At 44.9% G+C, this 26,355-nt stretch overlaps 1 protein-coding gene and 1 long non-coding RNA gene across 2 annotated transcripts; both read left to right on the top strand.

Annotated features, from left to right (window-relative positions):
• The first annotated feature begins 7,816 nt into the window (after positions 1-7,816).
• On the top strand, positions 7,817-11,144 carry LOC136502281 (uncharacterized). The gene is made up of 8 exons (XR_010770463.1): positions 7,817-7,856; positions 7,972-8,012; positions 8,094-8,136; positions 8,567-8,633; positions 8,734-8,792; positions 9,762-9,852; positions 10,281-10,417; positions 10,722-11,144. It is a non-coding gene; the product is annotated as an uncharacterized lncRNA (long non-coding RNA).
• Positions 11,145-15,270: 4,126 nt separating this feature from the next.
• Positions 15,271-19,935, top strand: LOC136499229 (ethanolamine-phosphate cytidylyltransferase-like). Its single transcript, XM_066494940.1, has 10 exons — positions 15,271-15,431; positions 16,613-17,013; positions 17,244-17,479; positions 17,638-17,795; positions 18,507-18,578; positions 18,661-18,728; positions 18,831-18,948; positions 19,081-19,140; positions 19,219-19,341; positions 19,424-19,935. The coding sequence occupies exons 2-10, from the start codon at positions 16,643-16,645 to the stop codon at positions 19,493-19,495; spliced, it is 1,278 nt and encodes a 425-aa protein (XP_066351037.1). The 5' UTR covers positions 15,271-15,431; positions 16,613-16,642; the 3' UTR covers positions 19,496-19,935.
• Positions 19,936-26,355: the final 6,420 nt, after the last annotated feature.

Raw genomic sequence — 26,355 nt, 5'->3', positions numbered from 1 at the left:
AATCATTTCTGAAAATAGAAAAGGATGAATTAATTCTGGGCTGACACGTGTCACGCTGTGACTGGTCCACATGGCATGCTGATGCCAGCATGATGTCAACATGATGTCATCATCTCAGTTTCGAGCTGATAGGTGGGGTCCAGCTGACATCAGAATGACGTCAGCAACGTCATCAGTTCCGACAGGTGGGTCCAGGGACTCTTGGGTCACTAACATGTGGGTCCGGTCAAAGTCAACGTCAGTCAATGGGTGAGTCAATGGTCAACAGTCAATGGTTAACGGTCAGGGTCACTGACGTGTGGGGCCAGGGCTGCTGACGTCAGCAGCTAATGTCATCGTGACGTCAGCATGACGTCACCCCGGCAGTGTTGGCTTTTGACGTGTGGGTCCCGTGTGATGTTAGCATGATGTCAGCATCTGACATGGGGTCCAGAGTGTCTGTGCCACTGACATGTGGGGCTAGGTCAACAGTCAACATTGACCAATCAGCGGTCAACACGGACCGGGTCTCAAATGGGCTCTGGCGGGCTCAGGTTGGGCTGGTCTGGGCTGGGCCGACCCGGACACGTGGCATGCTGTGGCGCTGCCACGTCATTGTCATGGGCTCTTACTGGGCTTCGTCTACCGTGTGGCCTGCACTATGTGGTCCATAGTGAACTCAGGTTCACGGTCCATGGACCGTTTGCAGGCTCACGTGCACCGAGTGCAGGGCTGCGCTGCCCAACTCACCCCCTCTCCTCTGTTTTTCCCCACGGTGGCTTACACGCCGGCGATGAGCACTTGGTGAGCCTTGATAGCGGCGCTGGTGCGTAATTGATGCGGGTGGAAGCTCCGCTAAGCCTCGGTGTCTTTGTTGGTGGGGTTAACACGGCGTGCGGGGTCCCGTGGTGTGCCGGCCACAGCGGCGGTCTTCTGGGCATGATGGTGGCATCGGTGAGGTGGCTATGGCCTCGGAGAAGCGTCTCAGTGGGGCGTGTAAGCTTCTATGGATCTGTGGGGATGCGGCGAGGGCGTCCAGGGCTCAAGGCAGGGCTTCGGGTTTCTAGGTGGCCGGTAGGGGCTCCTCGGCGGCCACGGCGACATGGTGACGACGACGAGGCATGCGGGTACGCTACGAGGCTCTAGTGGGGTGGTCACGGCGTGGTCACGGATGTGCACGTGGGTGCATGTGTATCCCGAGGCCAAAGACGGCCCTAGCCTACACGCTCCTGGTGTGGAGCACCATGGCCGACACGGTGAGGTCCGGTAGCGAGCAGGGAGAGACCAGGAGGGGCCTCACTGTTGGTGTTGAAGGCGATAGGGTGGTGATGCAGTGGCGGTTCGAGGCCGTGTAGCTCCAGAAGCCATGCAGTGCTGACCCGCGACTGTGATGATAACGACGGCGTCGCCCTTGGCTCCGGCGACTTTGGCAGCACGCGGGTGGCTCCGATCCTCCTCTCCTGAACTCCTTCTCGGCCCTCTACTCTCAGTGCGGTGCGGCTGCTGGGCCACCAAGCGGCGGCGGTGGCTGAGGGAGAGGCTAAGGCACCGGGCATGGCTTTATAGCCAAGCACCATGCCTCCAATGGCATCTAGTATCGTGCGGTGGAGAGGCGTGGGGCGCATCCGACGGTGGCGTGAGGTTGCGTGACCGCGGTGCATGGGGGAGCAAGGCCATGCCCTGGGCGTGACCCCCTGGCCTGCCCCTACCAACGTTGTTGGCCCCCGGTCGCGCGGGCGGTTGCGGCATGGGCATGGAGAAGACGACACTGTGGACGGGGGTGGCTGACGTGCGGGGCCCGTGTGGCAGCGGTTGTAGGCGAGGTGAGAGCGGCGTGCGGGCTGGCTGCGTGGGCCGCGAGTGCTAGCAGGCCAGCGAGGCCAGGAGGGCGAGCTAGGCCAGCCGTTGGGAGCGCACGGGGTCTGAGGGCGAGCTGGGCCAACTCGGTTGCTTGGGCTGGCTGGGCTGCGAAGCCGAGCAGGCCTGGCTGCTGTGAGGCTTCCTCCTTCCATTTCTTTTTCTATTTTATTTTTCTTCTTCTTTGTTTTGAATTCAAATTTGGTTTAAAATTTAAATTCCAAATTGGTGCACCATATTCATTGGAGTTTTAGATATGAGGCCCACAACATTCTTATATAAATATTAGGAATTTATTTAGCTATTTTGTATAACAAAAATAGGTGTAGTTTTGTTATACAAAAATAGAATTAATTTTCTCTTTAAACTCTTATTCCTTGGTTTGAGTAATAATTACTTTTATGGTGTGTTTCCTTAAAGGAGTTGTTAAGCATAACATAAAGCAAATGGAAATCCAAATCACAATTTGAGTTAACAATGTATGCAACACTTTATTTGTCAGTATTTAAATAAACAGGATTTAACATATGGCATGCCATGCTTATGTGTTGACTTGGGTTGGGGTTAGACCTAATGCATCTCTTAGGTTGGGTTTCTATACATGACACTCATCATCACATGGGAGTTTTTAAGAAAAATTTTGTAGTTGGTATTTTTAGTGTATGGATTTTCGGGTTGTTACACCCCCTATGATTCATGGGGCAGAATTAGTGAAGCGCAGCAGTATGTTCCACCACCACCTTAGACAGCGACTGAGCTTGAGCAACTAAGGTCGATGAATGTACTTTTTAAGGGCATTCTGAACTATAGGGATGTCAGCATGATGGATATGGCAGTTTGTGACATCAGTCTCTAGATGTGTAGGAAATCATTGTATGACCATGAGAAAGAAACCCTTAGAAAGGGGATGATATTTAATACAATGTCAGAGATGAAGCTCTTCATTCAGGACTATGTTGTGTATCACCATAGGCCATACAACATCACTCATTCGGACTACGAGTTGAGGTAATGTGGGCCTTGGCACGTTAGTGCCGTGCCGTGGGCTATGGCGTGGTAGAACCTGAGCTTAGGGTTGTGTGCCAAACGAGAACATCGATGTACCAAATGTGCCACACCGTGGGCCTAGTTATTTTACATTGATCTGATGCTAATAACATAAATTACATGCTACTATTTTAAAATACATAGGAAACATGCAAGATATATATGCCAGCCAACCGTATTCGAAATAATTTCACTCAATTTTGTTCGTTTTAGAAATTCTCAACGCATTCGCTATTATTAAAAAAACTTGGATGCATCGGAGAGCAACAAACGGATGGCTCGGAGGGTGACAAATGCATGTGATCACTTAAGATCCACCATGGGTAATCCGAGTACATGATACATGGGTACAATACATCAATAGTTCAAAAGAAAAACAAGACAACACAATGAAAGTTCTAGTACATAGCTACATTGATCATTAATAAAGCATGGAACTAATAGACGGCACAATCAAAAACCCTCAGTCAGAAACATACTAAGTAAGCAACTCATTGTTCGAGTACCAATCCTCTACCACAACCTTGTTGCTATGGCTAGGGTCACCTGCATTGCCCTTATCTGCCTTTTGCCTGTAGTAAGCGGCCTCCGCTTCATCTGTGGCCTGAGACAAGAACGCGTTCTCTTCCTCCCCGTTCATGTGGCTAGGCTCACCTACACTACTCTAACCTGCGTGTCGCCTATAGTAAGTGGCCTCCGCTTCATCTACAGCCTCTGTGGCCTGAGTAAAGAATGTATCGTCATCCTCCTCCACCTGCAAGCCTCCCTCTGCTAGAGCGATGAGCTCGCTCAGTCTGTCAGTGTCGTCCTCAGCCTCCTCAGCCTGCAAGCCTGCCTCAGCAAGAGCGATGAGCTCGCTGAGTCTGCCAGTGTTGTCCTCAGCCTCCTCTGTCTGCACGCCTGCCTATGCTAGAGCGATGAGCTCGCTCAGTCTAGCGGTGTTGTCCTCATCTTTGTCCCTTTCATCAGACAACATAATCGGTGATTGAACGGTGCGACCAGCTCGCGTTCTGTGCTCATCTAACTTCTTTTCCTCATACCTTGCACGAGCCACCTCTCCGTCATGGTCCTCACTATATCTAATCCCTTCATGTATAAAATGCAATCAATTAGCAACGTGATTATATTACATTTAAAATCAGGCAACGAAAAAATGGCTTTTAAGTACTCATTGGCACATAATGCAACAACTTGCTCGTTCAAGACCTGCATCTGTACTCTTGTCTCCTCCCTTGCCTCCTTGCTTGCTCTCTCCTCCTCTAACACCCTCCGTCTCTCCTATCCCCATGTGTCAAGCCCAATATTGATCGGGTTACGAATACCGTGTTGTCTAGCAAACTCATGCATCTTGTCTTTATGATGTTTAACGAATAGGTTGACGTAGTCAGGTCCAAATCCCCTCTTTCGTGCAATTACTTGCCTCCCCTTTAGTTCATCCAAGAACTTAGCTTGACCATCATAACATTCCCACCTGCATTTCCTAGTGCTCTATTCAAACAAAAAATTATATCATATATGTCTTAGCAAAAGAAACAAAATACGATTTCATGTTTACCATAAAAATAACCAACTTCATCATAGTCAACCATATGGCCGCAATAATGGCCTATTCCAAGCTCTGAAGGGACTAGGCCATAGTTGGATTCAACATCACATTCGCACATGACAGGAGGTGCTTTGTAAATTACCCTTTCTTTCTTCTTTTCTTTAACCTTTGGTGGTTCTTCCGGCCATTGGTTCTTAGGACCATACAACCACTCTTTGAAACGGCACTTCACCATTGAAAACACCTAAATAAGGTGACATTAGTACATGAACACATATAGCTCAACATTTCAACACATACACTTTGTACTTACTTTATGCTTGTTTGGACACACAAACTCCAACGTACTCTCAGGGTTTATCACACCTCGATCTTCGTAATCGCACAGAGGAGGTTTCTCGAGTCGTCTAACTACGGCTAAGTGCTTCTCCTTAGCCGTCATTGGAGGGGGTTAGGGGGAGGTGGAACCCACCGCTCGAAGTGCTCTCGTGGATGTCGTCCTCTTCACCAATCGTCGAAAAGGAGGTACCTGGGGTCAAACTTATCTACACCGTCGATCCACTGAAAGAAAAAGCACTTCTCATGGGCCTACACAACAAAATTCCAACAAAATATTAGTAACCTAGTAATACAAATGAAGAAAAAAACATACGAAAACAATTATTTACATTAAAACGACTGCATGTGTAGAAGCAACGAGCCGCTGTGTCTGGATGTCTTGATTGAAACATGTCGGTCGGACGACCACAGTCACAGTTAGGGACATGGAGGTCAGGAGGGATGGGGGCATCTTTGCTAGACTCGTCGGGGTATAATTCTCTAGGACGACCCCGTTTTCGCCACAACTGCTCCCGAAATATGTCTTCCATCTAATAAAACGGTTCAAATTAAACATCAATCAAAACATCGCAAATTAATGTAAAATATAATCATTTGCATTGTAACTCAAATAATATAACCAAAACTTATAGCAACAAAAATATACATGGTAAACATACTTCTAACTAAATAATTAACCTTAACATCGACAAAATCAAACTAATATCTTTCTCCAAACCATAGCCCATAATTCTCAAACATAATTTTCCTCCTAACCTTAACTCTCATTCATAATATTTCAATCCAACATTTAAACAAAAATAAAAAATGCGTCATTACCTTGAACGAGGCCGAGGAGGGAGGGAGGCGGCCAGGGAAAGGAAGGGAGGGAGAGAGGCGGAAACAGAGGGCCAGACGCCAACAACACTTGGGAGTGGTAGGCAGGCAGGCGCGACGGCAAGCAGGCGTGGCGGACAGGCGGGCCAAGGCGTGAAGGTAGGCAGGACTGGGCCACGGCCTTTTTAGCCGGCTCTGCCGCGCCACCGATCAGGGTGCGTCACTACCGCGCCAAGATCGATAGCGCGGCAGACCCTGCCACGTCACCGGTCAACGCCTCGGTCATCGCCACGTCGTTCCTCTCGCCGCGCCACTATGCATGACGCGACACAAGCATTTCGCTGCGCCATGACAATAGGCGCGACCAAAAGTGTTAGTTTTAGAAAAAAATTAAAAAATGAAATTTAAAATTAGTTTATAAAAAATATTAAAAATAAAAAAAAATCTAAACCGACCACCACTGTACGAAGATGCAGCACCTATACGGACGGCTTGGATATCGGCATATGGCCTTGAAGTTACTGTTCAGCTTGAGATTACCTTTCCACCACGGCTAATTGGATATCGGCACATGGTCTTGACTCTTGAGATTACTGTTGAGCTTCAGCATGGTCGATTCAGATAATCTTATTACACTCACTAGTATCGTCCAGCGGCAGCCAAAAAAAAATGTCTCAATATTGTTCGCTAATTTATTACGAGAGAAAAACACTATTGCTCCGTTCGCTATGCTAAAATTGACTGAAAAAACAAACCAAAGCTGAATTATCGTGAGAGAAAATACTGTTCCGATCGAAAAAAGAAAGAAATCGAACAAAGCCGAACCAACCCAGTATCGTGACGGATAAATTCACACGAACAGGCCCTAAACCTCGTCGACGTGTCGGGTCGCCTACTCGCCGTCCGGCGCGTTTCGTCACGCCATCTGGACGATCTGTGTCCGCTTCCGACTCCTCGTCATTTCGCTGCAAACAGCTGTGGTGATGTTGTTTTCTTCTGTACTAGAAGGATGCTACACGTATTGCCATGAAAGTCACAGATAATTAAAAATGAAAATGAGATAATCTGTAATAATTTTATATCTATACAAGAGAATACATGGTCCTGTTCGCTTGAAGAAATTTAGAGAAATCTGGATGAATCTGAAGGAATTTGTGAAAAAGTGAATAGTATTTTTCATCCATAAATAGTGTTTTCGGCTGAATTTCAGGGCAGCCGAACGGCCCATTATTATAAATACTGTAGTTCGTGATGATATAAATAAAATGATATTTTACTATGATTACAGTTTTTCCATGCTAACAGGCTGCTGACGCAATTTCTTACTATCAAAGCAGCGAGCTTCGGCCGCTCCTCAGGGTGGCCACGGTAGCATATTTATTTTGTTCCATTGGATCGTCGCTTCAACATTCAGATTCAGTTCCGGCTACTGTTCTGTAGCCTTCGTTCATCTACTCTCCGTCTCTTTACTGTGACCGTCCTCATCCTCATTCACCCCCTCCTCCCCTCCGTCGCCCGCAGCGTCCCTGCCTTCGCTCCTCCCTCCACGGCCCTAGATCTGCTCTTTCCTCCGTCCCTCTCCCTCTTCCTGTGGCGGCGCCGCAGGCGCGGTGGCACAGGGCCAACGGCGCCACCCCTGGCGCGCCCTCTGGCGCGGGCTGCGCACCCTACCGCGCCGTTGCGTGCCTAGCGCTACCTCCCCGGCGCGTCTAGGCCCCACGCGCCAGCTCGGCCACAGCCCCCAACGCTCGTTGGCTCTGGCGCCACAAGACATAGGTGAAGGTGGCCTCCCTACCTTACTATCCTCCCTTTCCCTCGTTGGTGCCAGGGTGCAGCGTTGATCTGTGCTTGTCTGCCTTCTTTGCTAGGGTCCATCTGGGGTCTCCATGCCCGGATCCGGTCTTTTCCCCACCGGATCTGTGTACAGCACCAACAGTTAAGCCTGGGGAGCCATGGACGACGGTGGCATGGGGGAGGGCCGCTCCGGCCACACGATGAGAGAGGACTGCCTAGGTGCGCCGACAGCGTCACTCGACCTCCATAGGTCGACGTTGGTCCTCCGGTGATCGCACCTTGACTGTCTAGATTTACTCTCTCGGTTGCTTACTGCATCTCCACGTGACACCCTCCCAATGGTTAACAGCACCAAAAATATCTTGCCTTCTTCTCTCTTCCAGATTCAGATCCAGATCCGGTCTCTCGATCTTCTGCACTAGCTACCGAGGAACATGCAACTACACGTTGTGATTATTGATGATCCACGATTTTGTTGGTAGGCACCACTACTTTTAGTGTTTTTTTTTGGGTATTGCTCGCCCTTTATGCGTTACTGAAAATCAATGATTTTTGCACATCTATTGGAAAATGAGCTTGTCATATCCAACCAGGTTCACGTCGCTGCGCCACGGTCCCTACGACTATCTTATTGGTAAGATCTGATACTAGCCTGGTCGATTTGGTACATCTATGTACCGGTTCCATCGATATGTATTCCATTTATTTTTTGCAGCTGCATCGGCACTTCATTTGGGGGTAAATCACTAAACGCCCTGGTGAGTCTGCAATAGTGCCATCTACCTCTTCGTTTTCTTGACAGTTATTTGTGTGTTGATGGCTGATGCTACTTGCCATTTACCTCTTGCAATTTAGTGACCATCTGCTGCTGCAGCTCCGGCAAGATTAATGCTTGGATATTGGAGATGTTTTCTTTAATTAGTGATGTTACATGGTTTAGGTTAATGTATTGCATGTACCCACATTGCAGTGGAGCTATCTTTGTTTAAGAAATAATTGCATCAAATTATGTGTTTCATGTCCTGACACCGGACATTAATAAGGTTATTAATTTGAAAGTTTCTGTTGACTGTTGTGCTCATTTTCCACGACATCGCTGGTTGCATTTATTGATGCAGTATTGATTTTGATCCGTCCTTACTCAGGTCATTGTTTACCTTCTCTAGTTATGGTCTATCTTTCCAATAGTTACAGAGACGCCAATGGCATCCACTGCTTCTATAAAGATGGCAACCTTTAAACTACAATATTTCAGGTACATCCTCATTTGATCATGTTATCTTTATGAGGTACTTAGTTTTCTAATCATATCGCAAGACTCATCTAATTAGACACTTCGGTTTTACTTGGTTTAGGAGGCAACGATGATTACTGGTTGCATCTACATTAGGTGACAAGAAGCCACATCTTTTTGGTATTTCGCTTCTATACAGTGCTGCTTCATGTGCTGCATTGATTTATTGTGTTCGTTTAAGATAAAATATTGCCTTTTCGTCTCCATTTTGATGCAATTCCATTTCTGTTGCCTGCTCAGGTTTAGTACAGTGAGATTTTCTCCTTCAGGATGGTATATAATTCTAGTCTGTTATTTTTCCACTTGATAACATTTTCCATTATTTTCTAATATTGCGGGTTCTAATTATATTCGTCAGATAAATTGGTTAATAATGTAGTGACCTTCCCAACCTTACAAATGTCCTCCCATTCAGCTCTAAAATCAAACCGATGGATCAACTTAATACAATCAATTTCAACAACTATGTTTACTGATCAGCATCCTCATTGAGTTTCATTCATCGTTCTGTGGCCAATAGTGCCTACACAATTTTTCAGGATACGTTCCAGAGCACGCTCTAAGTTTGAGTTGTTCTCCTTTTTACCTGATGATGTCTTTTAGCCTTGTAGGTGATTTCAATTTTACAATAGCCATTTCCTTTATGACTGTCTTTCAGTTTCGATTCGTTTTAGATCGTTAGCTGCAGTATTGTGTTCAGTATGGATTTATTTTTCTCACACATAAGGTTTTGCGTGCAGCTAGGCCTATCGACGGTAGCACAAATTTTGCTACCCGTGCCATTCATGTTGTGGCAGAAAAAAACTGAACATGTCTCAATGCGCAGTGCTGCTGTTGTAATCTTTTCAGCATATATAAGTGTGTGCCTATGGTGCCTAGCGTCTTCAGATATTATATATATTCAATTAGCCTTGATGTCAATTAAATCTATCTTGCTTGCTCTGCCACTCGAATATTTTAGCTACGGCAGAGAATGGTTTGGTGTCGATGCCTTCAAGCCTAAATATCATTTTCGTACAATTGTTCCATCGTTATTTATTTTGATATGAACATACATCATGTAAGCATAGTCTACATTTTGTTTTGCAGAAATAAAAAATAGGCAATGGGATAGCCACATACATATGTAAAGGACTCTCGGACGAAAAAAAGCACCTCATCAAGATTGCAAATAGGAGTGGTAATGTCCTCTCTATTAACGACGTCCCATTTTGCCTACTTTGTGGAAAGGATCCTTCATTTGGTGTACTTATTAATTTTCCCTTCAGTGCCATAAAGCTTGTTGCCTTCCAGCCTGTCATGGAGTTTGGGTCAGCAGCAGTACCATTATGTCGCTATTTGGAATCTAATTTATATACTTGCTCACCTTACGTGCTCAACCAAGCCGCCCTGCAGCAATCGTAGCAGATAGGCTACAGCTAATTTTTATGCAGTTACATTCCTCAGACCAACTTTTGGTTGCTTGGTTCAGAAAATCTATTTGCGGCATGCCATACACTTAACATATGGCATCACCCTGCCCTCTTCTCTATGTTCTCAGTATGCAAACATGGTTTCTGTTTACTTCAGTTATATGCACTGATTCCGTAATGTACTTTCTTTGTACAGGGACATCATTCTTACCTCAGTGTGCCATCACGGGCAGCTTGCTGATGGTTCGCAGGCTTACAGGCTTTGAACCTATAGGGTCTACCGAATGACAGAGTGGACGATCGGGCTACCAGTGCTGGCATCCCAGCAGCAAGGTAATATGGATTATGTGTTTTTTTGCAGCATGCTCATATCATAGCTCATAAGAAAGGATGATGCTTTCTTTTTCTATTTATCGTTTACATTTTGTGACCTCTTACTCTAGAGTAATAAATATGTTGAGCCAACTAGGAAAAATGTTAATTGCTTGGTCTACGCCATCTTTTTCAGACTGAACTGTCATTAAGAACTATAACACTACTACCTTTCCTAGGCCTCTATCCCTTCCTGTTGTAGGCACTATTCCTTACTAAACTGTTGTGAGACTTTTCAACATATCAAACATTTCATGCTTTACAGGTGACCAATTCGGATGCAGCCACTACGCGGAATGCATGCTGCTATCAGTCATTTGGCAAATTGCTCGGACATGCACACTCCATGCCATCATCTTACACTTCACAGACCAGGTAGATCTAACAAAAGCAAATGGATAAACATATTCATCCAGCAGCTATGCGGTGTGCCTCACTCTCCGTTGGTGAGCTTTCTGACCGTGAACCAAAATACTAAGAACCTTGTCAGCACCGTCAACCCAAATGTATAGCCGCTCCGTCAACCATTGTGTGTAAAAAATATGTTGTTATGTGTAAGACAACATTGCTACTTATCATGCCGCCTAATGTACAAAGTCGCTCTGTGCTATACACTATTATGCAATGTATAAAGTATTGCCTATGCAATCAGTTTAGAACATCGCTAGACTTAAGTAGTGCCGTTATATAAAATATATACCCATCCTGCTTGTAATACACTGTCAAATATTTCTCATACAAGTGCTCCAATCTACATAAAAAACCAATGCTTCAGCTTCCCTATATATATATAATGGATGCATTTCCACCTAACTTGCGACGCGCGCAATGGCGCGCGTAATGCACCGGTTAGCTTACACGCGAAGTTATATGCCGGTGCTTATATACGGGTAACGGGCGGTCAAAGGCAATGGCCGCGACACGCCAGACACCGCGGGGCCACCGCCCGCAGCGGCTGGAGCCGGGAGCCCAGGACAGGAGGCCCGGCGCCCCGTGGGCCGCGTGCCGTCGGGCCCACGCTACAGTGCCCTGCGTCCGACGGGCCAGCGGCGCACGTACGCGACCGGCAAGTCCGGCCGTGGGACCCCCGACGGCGCCTCGCAAAAATCGCGTGCTCTTCTCCTCTGTCGTGCCGCTTTCGCACATTCACCCCTCAAAAGTCCAAAGCTTGCGATGAAAAACTTTGCGTAGCCACTTCTTTCTTCTCCATGGGATTATTAGTTTCCCTAATTTATTAATTTTTATTTGTTAATAGGATATCGGACAACGCTCGTTTTACGCGGTTTCAAGCTCTGATTCCATTTTCATTTCTGAAATATTTAGTTTAAAATCACAAAGTAGATTTCTCTTGAAAATTCTCAGTCTAATGCAAAAACACAAAATTATTTAACACTAGTCCGCCACAAGGTATCGATTTGGCTAGCATTTTCTTAATAGTAAAACACGCTCTTTCGTTACGAAAGTATTTTCCAATGTAAGTCTAGTCTAGCATCATCAAACCTTAGCTTTTCAATCAATGAACTTGACTTTTTCATCATTTTAGTGGTCAAAGGTTAAGAAGGTTCTATTTGAATCATCATTAACTGAAGTTTAAAGTTTAGTCATATGCCATCAAATAGGTGGACTAAACTCTAGTTTAGCCTAACTAGTTGCTAGTCCCTCCTCGGTCTTCATAAGTCATAGCTCATGTATCGAAACAACATAGTACTAAACTTAGTCATCTAAACTGTCATATAAACTTTAGTTGAACTAACAACTAGCCACAGATGATCCAAGCAGACCCTAAAACTAGAGTTGGACGAGCAAGAATCCTAAAAAGAATTGTATTTTGGAAGCAGTACTCCACCGATGGTTTTTTTTTATCAAATTGTGCTCAGATCCGTAGAAGTTTAAAAGCATCACATCTATCCGTCCCAAGATGGTGGAAGCAATGTATAGCCATTCTATCCAAAAAGAAGAAGAAGAAGATAGCACTGCAGTCAATACACCATGTCTTCTTTCTTAGAAACTAGGGTAGGATTAAAATTGGAACCGAGCTAGGCCATTGTGACGGTCTCAGTGAGGTTTTCTTATGGTCGTTTTCAAAACCGTCATGCCATATAGAGTAAACTGAAACATGAACTCCTAATAGAAAAAGTGTTATTCTATGGTTTCATAAACATTTAATTTTATTTTATGACTCATATAAAGTTAGTAGTCATGTTAAGAGAGTTTCATTCATTTATTATCTGTCATTTTCGGTTTTCGTGCTGAAAGTTTGACTCGATTTATAAAAAATACGTGCAACATTTGTATCTTCAAATAAATTTATTAAAAAAACTAGATTTAAAGATCTTTTCAATGATACCAATTATGTACCATAAATATTAATATTTTTAATATATATTTTGTCAAAGTTGTTTCTCCAAAAACGAAAACACATATACTGAGGGAGTATGTTTAACAGCTTGCCTCATCGTCGAGGAACATCACGGGGTGGCAAACTGCCGTACCGATGCAGTATCGGTAATGCTATGACTCTGACGTCTAACGGTTCTAGACGCGCGTCGTATAACGATTCGATACGCGCCGCATGTCCTCCTCCACTTGTCTCTCACGGTCTTATCCGCTCGCACTGCAGTTCAACCCGTCCACACATTTGCTGCCGCTGCTGCCCCTCTCCTCCCTCTCTCATCCCCCCATGGATCCAGGAGCCCTGTGCGCCCCCAATTGCGCTTGCAGCGTCGCGAACCAACGGCCGCGCTCCTCCCCGCCTTCCGCCTGTCCTCCACACACCTCGCTCCCTCCCTGGCCGGCGGTGGCGGCGTCCTCCTCCGTCACTACAGCGGCTCCTTCCTCTACCCCGTGTCCTTCTCCCCCACCCCGGCTCCCTCCACCCCACCCCGAAGGTGCCCCTCCCCCACCACGACGACTCCTTCGCCCACACCGACATCTCCTTCCTCCGACCCCGGCGTCCTCCTCCTACATCCCGGGTTCCTCCTCCGCACACCGGCAGCGCCCCTCCTCGATACCGACGTCCTCCCCCACAGAGAGCTCCTGACGCCCTCAAATCTGGTGGCCATGGGGCTCCTCGTGCAAGCTCTCTCCCCCCTTATATGTTGCAATTGTATCTTTCAGTTGTTTCAGATGCTTCAGAGGTATGTTGCAGTTGAATTGTAAGGATGTTGCACAAGTAGATCTAGGGGGTGTTTTGCCCATGTTGCATTTTGTTTCAAAGGTTTTGTTGCAGGCACTCTTTTAAAATGTTTCACTTGTTTCTAGATGATGTTGCAATCGTTCTGATCTGGATGTTTCATATGTTTGGCACAAATGTTGCAATAATATTTTCAAAATATTTTAGTTGCTTCAATCTCATGTTGCAGTAGTTGTTCCATGTTGTTGCAAGTGTTTTTATTCGAGCGTTATTTCATACGCTTCACACCCAGTGTTGCAATAATATGTTCTAAATGTTTCAGCTCCTTCAACCTATTGTTGCAGCAGTTTGTTCCGTATTGTTGTAATAATATGTTCATGGTGTTTAAGCTGCTTCAGCCTAATGTTGCAGTAGTTGTTTCCGTATTGTCGTAATAACATATTCATGGTGTTTTAGTTGCTTCAACATAATATTGCAGTAGTTGTTTCCGTGTTGTTGCACGTGTTTTATTCCAGCTTTCTATGTTGTTCGGCGGGGGGCGCGTGGCTCGCCGGAGGGATAGTGGACGGAAGCATTGGGGACGAGCGGATGGGGTGCTGCAGTCAGGGGGGCGATGGGGCATGCTCATCGCGTACGTGGGGCGGTGCGAAGGCAGACGCAACAGGCTGTGGGGACGGGCTGCAGGGGTGAGCTGGGGGCCCGCGCAGCGCGAGCGACATGAGGAAACAAGCGCAGAAGAGAAACGAGGGGAACAACGTGGGCCTCAGTCACGTAGACATGTGGAGGCTTGCGTCCACGGCCCCGTCCGATGGATCGCTATCCATCGGACGTCCGGGCGCCAGCACTACCCAAGCAGTATTTTACTTTCGGGGAAATTCTCTGTGAGCCATTAAAAAAGATCATAATTCCCTATGAGCCACTGAAAAAGATCAGCGGACTTCAGCGCCACTGCTCTAACTTTTTTTGCCCTCCATGTCACTGCTGTCAGATTAGGCTCTAACGGTGTCAAACTGTAGGTGTGAAAAGTCAAAAATACCCTTAGGTCTAAATATACCATTATTTTTTTAGCATCTTAAAGACTTCAAATAAAAAAACTCAAAACTAAAAAGTTGTAGATCTCGTCGAGATCTATAATTTTCATATAAAAATTATCTTTATTTAATTCCGTAAAAAAATATGATTTGATATGATTAAATCATGTCTTTTTTTTACGGAATTAAATAAAGATAATTTTTATATGAAAATTATAGATCATAACTTTCTAGTTTTGAGTTTTTTTTATTTAAAGTCGTTAAGATGCTCAAAAAAATTAATGATATATTTAGATATAAGGTATTTTCAATTTTTCATACATACAGGTTGACACAGTTACAGCCGATCTGAGGCAGTGGCAGGGTGAAAAAAAAAAGTTACGTTGAAATCTGTTGAATTTTTTCGGTGGCTCGAAGGAACGAACTTTTTTAATAGCTGAATTCCCTCCTTACTTTCCGTCGGGTACTCCAATTGCAAATAAACATATGACAGTACTTCCAGCCGTGTGGGCCCGGGGCAGTTTGGTGGACGTGAACCCACCCACGCTTCCACCAGCCCCCAATTGGGACCACAACCAGACGGCGAACAAGAGCGACACACCTCTCCTCTGTCCTCTCCCTCCCCTCCGTCCGGCCTCCTCTCCTCCCTCCCAAAACAAGAGCAGTGACACGCGCGCGCGCCACGAGCGGGTGGAACCTCGCCGCCTCCCGCGGCAGATCTCGCGCCGAGCCCTGGTTTCGACGCGAGATCAGCGCCCGCCTTCCGCCGCCCCCCGGGGTCGCCCCTCCGCCGCTCGCCGCCTCCATCTCGGTGCGTCTCCCTGATCCCCGCTGTCTTCAGGTTGCGCGCTCGCGCTCGTCAAATGCAGTGCGGAAAGATCTCTGTTTTTGTTGCAGTGCGGAAAGATCTCTGTTTTTCTTTCTCTTCTTTTGGTTCTTGTTGCGATCCCCTTTGATCTATGCCACTGCCTGTCAGCTTGGCGTTCACGAAAAGAGAATTCCTTTTTTCCCCCTTTCCCGCGACGTCATTTGTGTGGCGATTCACGTGAGTGACGATGGAATTGGGATCACGGCCGGCCGGCCTGCCGGGAGATTGCATTCTGGTGCCCCCGCTCTTCGCGGCGCTGTAAACGGGGATTCCGGGTGGTTGGAGTGTGAATTCGAGCTGATGCTTTTTTTGGCTATAATCTCCAACCTTCCTCCCGCTATCCTGAGCCTGCTGGAACGTCGAATCTCTACAGATTCTACCTGCCTGCTTAGCTGGCTGCAGTGCTCAACTTGAGGCGTGCTGGGTGCGATGGGAATGTGATTCTCTGCCGGGCATGTTTGATTCTTTGGTTGCTGACAGGATGCTGGAGATGGAGACGGATTCGTTTGTCAATTCCCTTGCTCGCCTAATTCTATTTTTTTTTTGTTATCACTGCTGCGAATTAGAGGAGCTTGCTCAACAGTATTCGGAGTTGTTCTTTTTCTTTTCCCCTTGGAATGAACAAATGAGCTGTGTTTCTTGCTGAGAAAGAAGGTGGAATAGTATCTCATGCTAACAGCATGTTTCTAGAGCTCCATCAGTCGTTACGTGGCTTCTTCCAAAAGCAATTCGAGTCTTTTCCAAATTCTCCGCGATCGCCCCTCTGCACAAAAATCTGGTTTTCTGAAATATCTGGTGGTTAGGATTTGGTCAACGTGATGTGATCGTTAAGCACGTTTTGGCATATATACATCTAATTCTTCTGGTTATATGTCTGCCATCCTTCCAACCATCTGTAGTTAATATAAGAAGTAGTCAGAAAGGCACGCTTTTCTTCTTTCTTTTTCGAGTCACTTTCTAGGTTTTAAAGATGGCAGTAATCAAGCTGCAAATGCTATTGGTTCCTCCAAATGATGGAAAATGACATGTTTTATACTGGCTTACTGCATATATAATGGTTTTCATTTGCCACAGAATACGTCAACTAAGTTGGAGTCTCATTTTGATATTCTACTTTTTGACAGAAGCATTACCAGGATTACACTGCCTTGAAGATGATGATGGGATTACTAGCGTTTGAGAGCCACCAGGGGCTCTGGAACAGCGGATACTATTCACAGTTGTTTGGAATTGGAGGAGTTCTGATCACTCTTACCTTTCTTATGTTATCCACGGGCTACTTTGGGGGGATTGGTGCTCCATTTGCTCCGTATTTCTGGCCGTATCTAGGACAAGTACCAAAGAAGAGGGAACACAAAAGGCCTGTGAGAGTGTACATGGATGGATGCTTTGATCTCATGCACTACGGCCATGCAAATGCATTGCGGCAGGCTAAGTTGCTGGGAGATCAGCTTGTAGTTGGAGTTGTCAGTGATGAGGAGATTGTGGCAAATAAAGGTCCACCTGTCCTTTCCATGGAAGAGAGGTATGGAAGAATTTGATTATTTTATTCTGTGAAACACGCTATCTTTTTCCTAAAAATCCTGTCCATATTAGCAGTACTGTAGCAAACTGATTGAACAGCTGGTTCATCAACATATTTTGATATGGTCTCATATTGATTTAAGTATATTTTCATAATAATCTAAATTTTTCGGCTTTCATTACCTGAAAAATGCACCATATTAACTCTGTTTATGTTTTTGCTATTTCTAGGTTGACTCTTGTTAGTGGTCTGAAGTGGGTTGATGAGGTCATTCCCAATGCACCCTATGAGATAACAGAAGAATTCATGAATACTCTCTTCAACAAGTACAACATTGATTACATTATTCATGGAGATGATCCTTGTCTTCTACCTGATGGCACTGATGCATATGCATTAGCAAAGAAGGTCGGGCGTTACAAGCAAATCAAGCGAACAGAAGGCGTCTCGAGCACTGATATAGTTGGTAAGGCTCAGTAGCCTCAGTGTTCTTTTGGAGGACAGTTTCTCCTGAATATGTTATTCACTACTAAGCATATAATGCATTACCTGAAAAGGCTTTTCAAACTTATTCAAAATATTGTCTTTTTCAATCTTACACAAATGATATCCTTTTGTGCACAGGGAGGATACTGCTAACATTCAAGCAGAAAGATACTGACACTGATTTAAATGTTGCCGTTGCTGAGAAGGCTGGAGAGAAATCAAACGATGAAGTGAAAAGTCAGCTATCTCATTTTCTTCCAACTTCTCGCCGGATCATGCAGTTTTCAAATGGGCAGGTATGAGCTCTGATGGTTAAGATCGCTTGGCATTATCACCGTTACATATTTGTGACCTTTCATGAAGAATGGAGGCCACATCTACCCCCAGACTCCCATAAAGGAAATTCGAATAACATTTAGTGACCTTAACTCGATCAACCTTTTAGGGCATGTACAGAAAGTGGCATGGTATAGTATTCTTAGCTAATTAACTAGGCCCTGTTCGTTTTAGTTAGGGATTCTAGAAAGCAGCTTGTAGAACCTGGGTTGTGGAAAAGCTAATGTCCAAAATCTGAAGCTGTATGAATTATAGCTTATGGCCATCTTTATCTTCCTCCCACCTCCTATGTCTGTAATGACATGGTGGATAAATATGTGTGCTACAATCTGGAAAAAGCTGGTGGAGGGTGGATCGTGGGATTGTGAAATCTGGGCAAACTAGATTGTGGGGTTTGGGGTCACAAGCTGGTTGTTTGTTTTAGCTAGGGATTATAGAAATAATGCCACAACCTCTAGGTCAAACAAATAGGCCTAAATAAGTACCACACTTGTGATGCCTTAATCATGATCCTTAGTGTGGTATTTCTGCCTTTTCAATGTTGTTGGTTACTGATTTCCTGACATCTAGAGTAGTTAATAGCTTTTTATATATAATCCTCTGCTTTAAATCTTCATAATTCATAATGCCTTATGTTTCTTATATTGAACAATATGCTCATATGCACTCAGGCTCCTTCGCCAGGTGCTCGTGTTGTCTATGTAGATGGCGCATTTGATCTTTTCCACGCTGGCCATGTTGAGGTGCCATTTTCTTGTTCTCTGCAAATCAGCATACTGTAACTCCTTTTTTTTCACTAATTTGGTTCATATTTATTTAATGTAGTTCCTCAGGAGTGCTAGACAACTTGGTGACTTCCTTCTTGTGGGTATCTATGACGACCAGTCTATCAGGTCTTACTCCTGTTGACTACAAAATAGCATATATCAAGTATATATCAAAAGAGCATCTTGTTACAAATTGAAATACCAATCTTATAATTAGATTTTGTCCAGGGATAGAAGAGGCTGTCGTCCTATAATGCATCTCCATGAGCGTACTCTTAGTGTTCTTGCCTGCCGCTATGTTGATGAAGTCATTATTGGTGCGCCATGGGAAGTTTCTAAGGACATGGTATGTTTGTCTCCATGAGTTCATTAGTGTATATATTTTGCCATCCTTGAATTATCAATGTTGTGAGCATGCTGCCATTGTTATATGACAATTTAGGAATGCCCTCATAGTTGTTTTTATACCCTGTTACAGATCACTACGTTTAACATTTCATTGGTTGTCCATGGGACTGTAGCCGAGGGTAATTCAGCTGTAAGTGCTTAGTATCGAAGATAAAACTTGTTGTAATTGCTGAAATTCATGTTGAAACTCGATGAGTGTGTGCTGCAGGGTGAAATTGATCCTTATGCTGTTCCAAAGAGCATGGACATTTTTCAGACAATCAGGAGCCCAAAATCTATAACAACATTGTCAGTGGCGACAAGAATAGTTGACAATCATGAAGCTTACAAGGTATGCATTGTTATAGTTCGTAGGTTTGTTTGGTTCCTTTGTATTGGCGCTAAACATAATTTTCTGGGGCTTATATAAACAGAAGAGGAACTTGAAAAAGAAGGCTAGCGAAGACCGGTACTACACACAAAAGAAATTTGTTTCTGGAGACTAGTGCTGCACAAGGACTGTATATTTCTGCCAGCAGTCTGAGGAAATGCATGCGCCACCCTGTATTGATGTTATTCTACAGCAGAGACTGGAACACACAATCAGCAATAGAAAGGTCATAATGATAGTTTGACAGCCAAGCAATGGTGGGGATCGTCTGGATGGACCAAGCTAGGGAAGAGAAAACAACTGTCACATTCTTCTGTTGTCGCCCTTTTAGGAACGCTCACATGACATGAAGAGTTAACATAAATGATTCTTTTTTGACTTTGTTATCCCTGGAGGGGTTATATATATTTGTAGCTGAAGGCCTTCAACAAATCATTGTTGTATACTTGTGTGTTATTACTTAACAGTGCGTGTAGTGATTAGCATTGCGTACTCCCTGATTGGACCATGGTATATTGAATGTTTATACTGCTGGGGAAAAAAAAACCTTGTGATGATCAGATGTTTAATTTATTTGTTAGTCTTGTTTTGTGTTAATCCCTAATGTTCGTAAGTGTTTGTCATGGTACTGCAGATAAAATTTGTTCCTTTGTACTGCAAAGCTATAATTGAATGTATATTTGTTTGCTCAGGGCTAATCAGACAACTTCCAGTCTTTTTGTGAGTTGAGTATATGCACCTGACGTGCGCTGTGTTTTTGGCCTAGTTACAGACTAGCTAACTCCACGGTCGTTGTAGGCAAACATTGTATGTCCACATGATTAAGACTAAACAAACATTGAGGGGGTGTCATGGAGACATGCAAATGCATCCAACAGATATTAGAGGCTCAGGGATTTATACCGGTTTAGAGCCACGTGGCACCTTACGTCCAGTCAGACGAGCCCCCAAGCAAGAGAACCTTCCTAGGGGTCGCCCTTGTGAATGTACTGTATATATTATGAGTTATTGGGACTTAGAGTCCCTCAATGAGAGAGTTGCATGTGAATACACATAGGGTGTGTTTGGTTCCACCTCTTAAATTTTAGTCATTGTCCCATCGGATGTTTGGACATATGCATGGAGTATTAAATATAGACTAATTACGAAACTAAATACACAGATTGAGATTAATTTGCGAAACGAATTTTTTAAGCCTAATTAGTCCATGATTTGACAATGCGGTGGTATAGTAACATGTGCTAGTGACGGATTAATTAGGCTTAATAAATTCATTTAGTGGATTAATGACGAATTCTGTAATTTATTTTTTTATTAGTATCCAAACACCCCATGTGACATCCGATAAAACACCTCTTAAACTTTAGTTCCGGTATCAAACACCCCCATAGTATCAGTGTAGGTCATTTCGGTTTCTTTGTCAGGTTCACTCTGCGTCTCCACAATAGGCAGGTGCTATGTCCTCCTTCCTCGACGAGTCTTCTGGATCCCATAGGTCTTCAGTTTCACTTCAAGAGCCGATAGGTGGGAGACGGGAGTCGAGACACGTCTTCAGTATTGGGAGCAAAGGCATGTCTTCATGGGTTGGGACTTGGGAACCAACTTCGTGTCTTGGGGTGGTGTGTGTGTGTGTGTGTGTGTGTGTGTGTGTGTGGGTGGGGGGGGGGGGGGGTTGGGGGGGGGGGGGGGGGGGGCAATCATCAGAAGGTAGGGACCTTTCACCTCAAAACATTTTTTTTCAGTTTTCTACCATATGAAATTAAAGAGCATAGCTTTAGCTCTGGTTCCAAGCTAAATGCTAAAACGTCAGAATAATTTGCTGTGGTAAAACTGTCCAAAATAACACGTTTTCGAAGGCGCTCGTCTTCCACTGGACATTAATCATTTCGAAAGTTAGCTACATCGGATAGTTCCGTCGAGCACACCCCAATGGAGAACTCGAAACAATCCACGTTTTACCGTCATGATCCAATAATGAGTACGACGTTATAATACTTAGTTCATTTCATACCGCAAGAGTTCTTAGAAATTATTTATTACAATACCGGAGTTCAGAGTGCGATAAGTAAACAGTGAAATAAAAATAAACATCTAGCGAAAACGATACAAGGATTCGTCTGTACCCACCAGAAGAATCCTCCTCACAAGAGCTACTCCTCAAGCTGCACCTACAACATGGGTAAAATAAATCCTGAGTACACAATGTACTCGTAAGATTTACCCGACTAGTGGGAATAGTTTTCCGACTCTAAGGAGTATAATAGGCAATATGGGTTTGTTATTTTCTTTTTATTTGCAAAAAGCATTACTAATAGTTCATCCTTACCGTCAAGTTTTATTAGCAGTCATGATTACTTTATTAGCTAACAATTCTAGGTAAGCACATATTCTACTTTCAAGCAAGGGTTGAGCTATCAGAACCATTTCATCATATTTCATCTTTGAGTTCTTACTACAGTGCTAGACCATAGCCAAGTCGTACTGTCTCACGGAAACGGTGATTCATGAACCAATGTATTCCAGCTGGGTACCCCAAAACACACGTCCTGTTTGTACCCGAGGCACAAATAAGACCAACTCATTCCACTTTTGTCACGGGGTCCAGGTCCCCGTCCAAACTAGGACTTCAATCCCCCACACTTGAGACCCGGTCTCAGTATGGTGCTTAGACCTCTACCTTTCCCCGCCTCTAATCAGTCGGTCCGAAAAGAGCCAAAACCCACGACAAGAGCGTAACAAGCCTTCTCGCTCCCATAAGCAAGTATATGTTCAGGATAATAAGTCTGTGACCTGACTACCATCCACAGCAACGGACGGTCCTTAATCAACACGAACAGGGAAAATAGTGTAACCAAGTTAAGCCCCGTTAGCCACGGGACACAACCTATTACACCCGCCAATACCCATACTATATCTCTGCCATGTCTCCATTTTTCCTTTCATCATTTTATTATGAGAGTAATAATAATCACCTATTGTAAGTAACGACAGGTCACTCACGCTACCGAAAACCTAAGCATAACAGCTACTCAAACCTGTACTAGTAGGACTCATAGGACAATTATATCTATGCATGTTGTTTTCATAAAATTCATGTAACGTAAATACACATAACATATATAAATAATGATTATAAAAAAATAAGGGGTTATGCACCGGGGCTTGCTTTGGGCAGACGCGGTGTCAGCTGAGTCAGTCAGGGACGGCTCCAGAACTTCCTCCTACATGAGAATCTCCTCCTCGTACTCCTCGACGATCTCCTCGAACTCGTGATCGCCGATGGTCACGATCTCCGCCAACTTGTTCTCTACATGCATGCGATGATGATGCAACACTTAGCATTTAAGAAATAGCAACTTCTAAACTAAGAATACGCATACTAAGCTAGCTCTAATGACTAAGGTACTAAGCTACTATCATCTTTACCAAGCAAAGTGTTGGGTACAACTAACATACACCTAGCTTTATAAATGAAGGATATATCTTTATTTCTACTAATGATTTAATGTATATTTGAAACAAAGAGCATTTAACTATCCTAATGTTTAGTCTATTCCAAAGCTACAAAAATTATAGTGAGCACATAATAATACCATGAAGCTACTCTAAAATTTTCAGGACTAAAGCTATCACCAATTTACCACAAAAAATCCTACAATAATTAACTTAGTAATACTGTGCACTCTCAAATAATTTAATAGCTCCTGGTATCAATATGTATATATATGAACTAAAGACACTAAGAGATAGAGCATAATTTTAGGAACCAAACAAAATTTGTTTCATAATTTTTGGATACCTACATGATTTTATATGACTTACCAAAGCTAAAAAATTAAATTAGAAAGCTATTTCTAATTCCTTATGAAAAAGAAAAATGAATTCTCCCACGCGGCCCACACGCGTGGCGGCCCACGGTGCAGCCCACATGAGCCGGCTGACAGCGCGAGACGGCCCGCGATGGGGGAATCTCGCGCGCGCTGGCGATTTTGCAAAAGAGACCTTGAAGTTCTCCCGAATTACGACTAAGTACTAATACTATTTCCCCCTCTCTCAAACCTTCTCACTTAACCCCTGGCTTTTCTAAAATTCCCCCGCGCGCACCCCCGGCAACTCTGTGCACGGCGACGCGGCGAGCGACAGCACTAGGCGCCTATGCCGGCCACCTGGGATCTGCCCGGGCCCACCTAGCAGGTCGATCACCATCTCCGATCTTGGTGGCTATGCTAAGCGGCGGCTAGGGGCGACGGGACGCACTGGAGCGAGCTACAGCGACGCACGACCGTCCTAACTAGCTCAGAGATCTAGAGCACCTAAGAACATAACTGGCTAGCGAGGGAGCATCAGTAGACTATGGTGGACCTAGCCAAGGTGACGGTTGGGGTGGAGGATGGTGGAGGAGGGCTGGTCATGTGCGGCCGAGCCGTGCGACGGCACACCACAGCGGCATGGTCACGTCAACGACAACGGGGAGGTGGTAGTGGTTCCGCTAATGTGTATAAGGTGGAGAGGGAGGTGAGGCAAAGCTGGTGGTGCAAGTGAATTGGCTCGGGATGAGCGTTAGGAGGGCTGCCCACATCCACGGCCGGACGCGGCCATATCGACACAGCGGTGGGGAAACTCCAAAATTGGAGCTTGGCCATGCGCGCATCAAGGCTAGGTGGGGTCGAGCAGCGGGAGGACATGATGGTGAAGCCATGAATGCACTGAATTGAATGGAGGTGATCGCTCGCCAGGTAATTTAATGGCGCGGCTTGACGGCGGGAGCAGAGAGAAAGAGAGAAAGAGATAGACATGACGTGGTAGGTGGGCTTGGCTCGTCCTCGCCATGGTAGGGATGCGGTCGATGTGATCATGGAGGCCCACGCGCAGGCGCGTGCGTTCACGATCGACATGGCCCACGCGCCGTAGTGCCATCAATGACAAGGCGATGGCGAGCCCAACCACGTGTGCACGACAGAGACGGCATCACGCTGGGCCGACAGCAGCATAGAGATGCAGCGGGAGGCATGGACATGACGGTGAGGCGACAGCACCGGCAGTGGCTGTGTCATGACGTGGGGCGATAGTGCTGCAATGCAGTGGGGCCACGACAGCACCGCCCGGCTGCTAAAGCAGCAGCAGCTCCGCGCGCTAGGAGCCAGCGGCGGCCTAGCCACAACTAGGCCAGAGTAGTTGTGGTCGTCCACGCACGGCAGCATGCGTGCACGCGAGACCGCCAGCGTGGAGACGCCGAGTGCCCAAGCATGGTGGGCACGGCCACGCGGCCAACCAGCCCGAAACTATGTTGTGCATGAATTTTAAAGCGCCTATAAAAACTAAACGGTTGCTTCTGGACCTAAACCATCTTCACCATGCTCGAGATGGCATATGAGACTACCAAATCGAGCTATAACAGTGCACTGTCCCTTAACCCAATCTCTCAAAATAATTTGCTAAACATAGCAATGTCTAGCTGTTGACATACTTGGAAAATTTTCCAAGTTTTGAGCTAAACTTGATTTCAATTAGCAATTTCTAGGCTAGTAGAAATATTAGCTAGTAATATCATTTTTCAATTGCATGTATTTCACAGTCATCTACAAAGTTTGTACTTCAAACTTTATTTAAGTATCACACATATGTTCTATAGTTGTTTACACCAAAATTTGGAAGGAGAGTCATAGGGACCCAGAAGCTCCCAGGATCGTATCATCAAGGGATCAGTTGCGAGCGAATCAGAAATAGTTGATTCAGATGCAAAATCTAGGAATCGGCTTTCTTCGGACAGCGCCAGCAGATAACGACAGAGGCTACCCTCGATGCCAGGACAAAAATGTGTTGGACTCTACAAAAAGGGAAAGACTATAGTCTAAGTTATCTTAAATTAGGAATGTTTTTATTATGCCAAAGATTGTATTGAGTCGTACTCGAGTAGGGTTCATTTTTAGACTCTGGGTATAAATACCAAACCCTGGCTATTGTAAGAATCAATCAATCAAATACAAGTCAATTACTTTTTTGGCTCCGGCCACCCCTTAGGAGTAGGAGTAGAGTAGATCTCGGTGAGTTCTTCGGCAAGTACGGCTGTATCGATCCAGTCGACCCCCACTGCGGCTCTGGTATAAGCTAGTTATCGACTCTTGCCTAATTCAAGTATGGCCTGTGTGATTCTGCCTCACACCCCATTGCTTGAATTGGATCAAGGTCAAGTTATCAGCTCTATCTTAGAGTGGCAGTCTTTGGTAGATTCATTAAGTTACCGATATTGCTTATTGCTTTCATTGCTTATCTAATTACAGCAATATCACTCTGCTCGATTGAGATTGATCTAAATCGGCCTTATATCTTGTCTAACTCATCGTTTGCTAATCTAAAACTAATCTAATCTACATCTTAAGCGATGAGTTATGTTTTTATCGGTTGTTTTGCGTCAATCTTAATAGTGCATAGCATGCGGTTAAGGCATGTTCGATCTTGAGTAGATCTATCGGTTAGCGAGAATCATTTCATGGCCCGTCATCATGGCCTATGGGATTCTGCCTCTTACCCCACTATTGGCACTGTGGAGTGGGGATCATTGGTTGATAGACCTATTCCTGAGAAGACATGACCTTAACTGTGCGCTATGCCTGAATCGGTAGTTTAGCTGATATCGAATGCTTTCACGAACAGTTCACATCATAAGATCGTTGAAGTAGAGATAAGTTGAAAGATGTATTAGCCCCATGATCTTGTTATTGTATTACGGCCTGCATGATTCTACCTCATGCCCCACTGGTATTAGTAATGAGTTAGGGTTGTCGAGTCTATTGTTGTTTCCACTACTAAGAGTTCTACTACATGGGCAGACAGATACGGTTGAAGCTGAAGACATGCATTTCTTTATGGAAGCCATAGACAAGTCTGTTCGTGATGCTATATCAAGCCGCAATGAAGCTTTCGTTGATGCGTTTCACAACGCCATGAAAGAGGCGATTCATGGAATTCTAGTTG

The sequence above is a fragment of the Miscanthus floridulus genome, chromosome 13, assembly GCF_019320115.1.
Source record: "Miscanthus floridulus cultivar M001 chromosome 13, ASM1932011v1, whole genome shotgun sequence".
NCBI classification, from domain to species: Eukaryota; Viridiplantae; Streptophyta; class Magnoliopsida; order Poales; family Poaceae; genus Miscanthus; species Miscanthus floridulus.
This window is presented reverse-complemented; position numbering and strand designations above follow the sequence as displayed.

Excerpts from the sequence above, each read along its gene's own strand:
- LOC136499229 (XM_066494940.1), top strand. The coding sequence starts at position 16,643 with ATGATGATGGGATTACTAGCGTTTGAGAGCCACCAGGGGCTCTGGAAC. Across the intron at positions 18,729-18,830 it reads TATGACGACCAGTCTATCAG|GGATAGAAGAGGCTGTCGTC; the intron begins GTCTTACTCCTG and ends GATTTTGTCCAG. Across the intron at positions 18,949-19,080 it reads GGGAAGTTTCTAAGGACATG|ATCACTACGTTTAACATTTC; the intron begins GTATGTTTGTCT and ends ACCCTGTTACAG.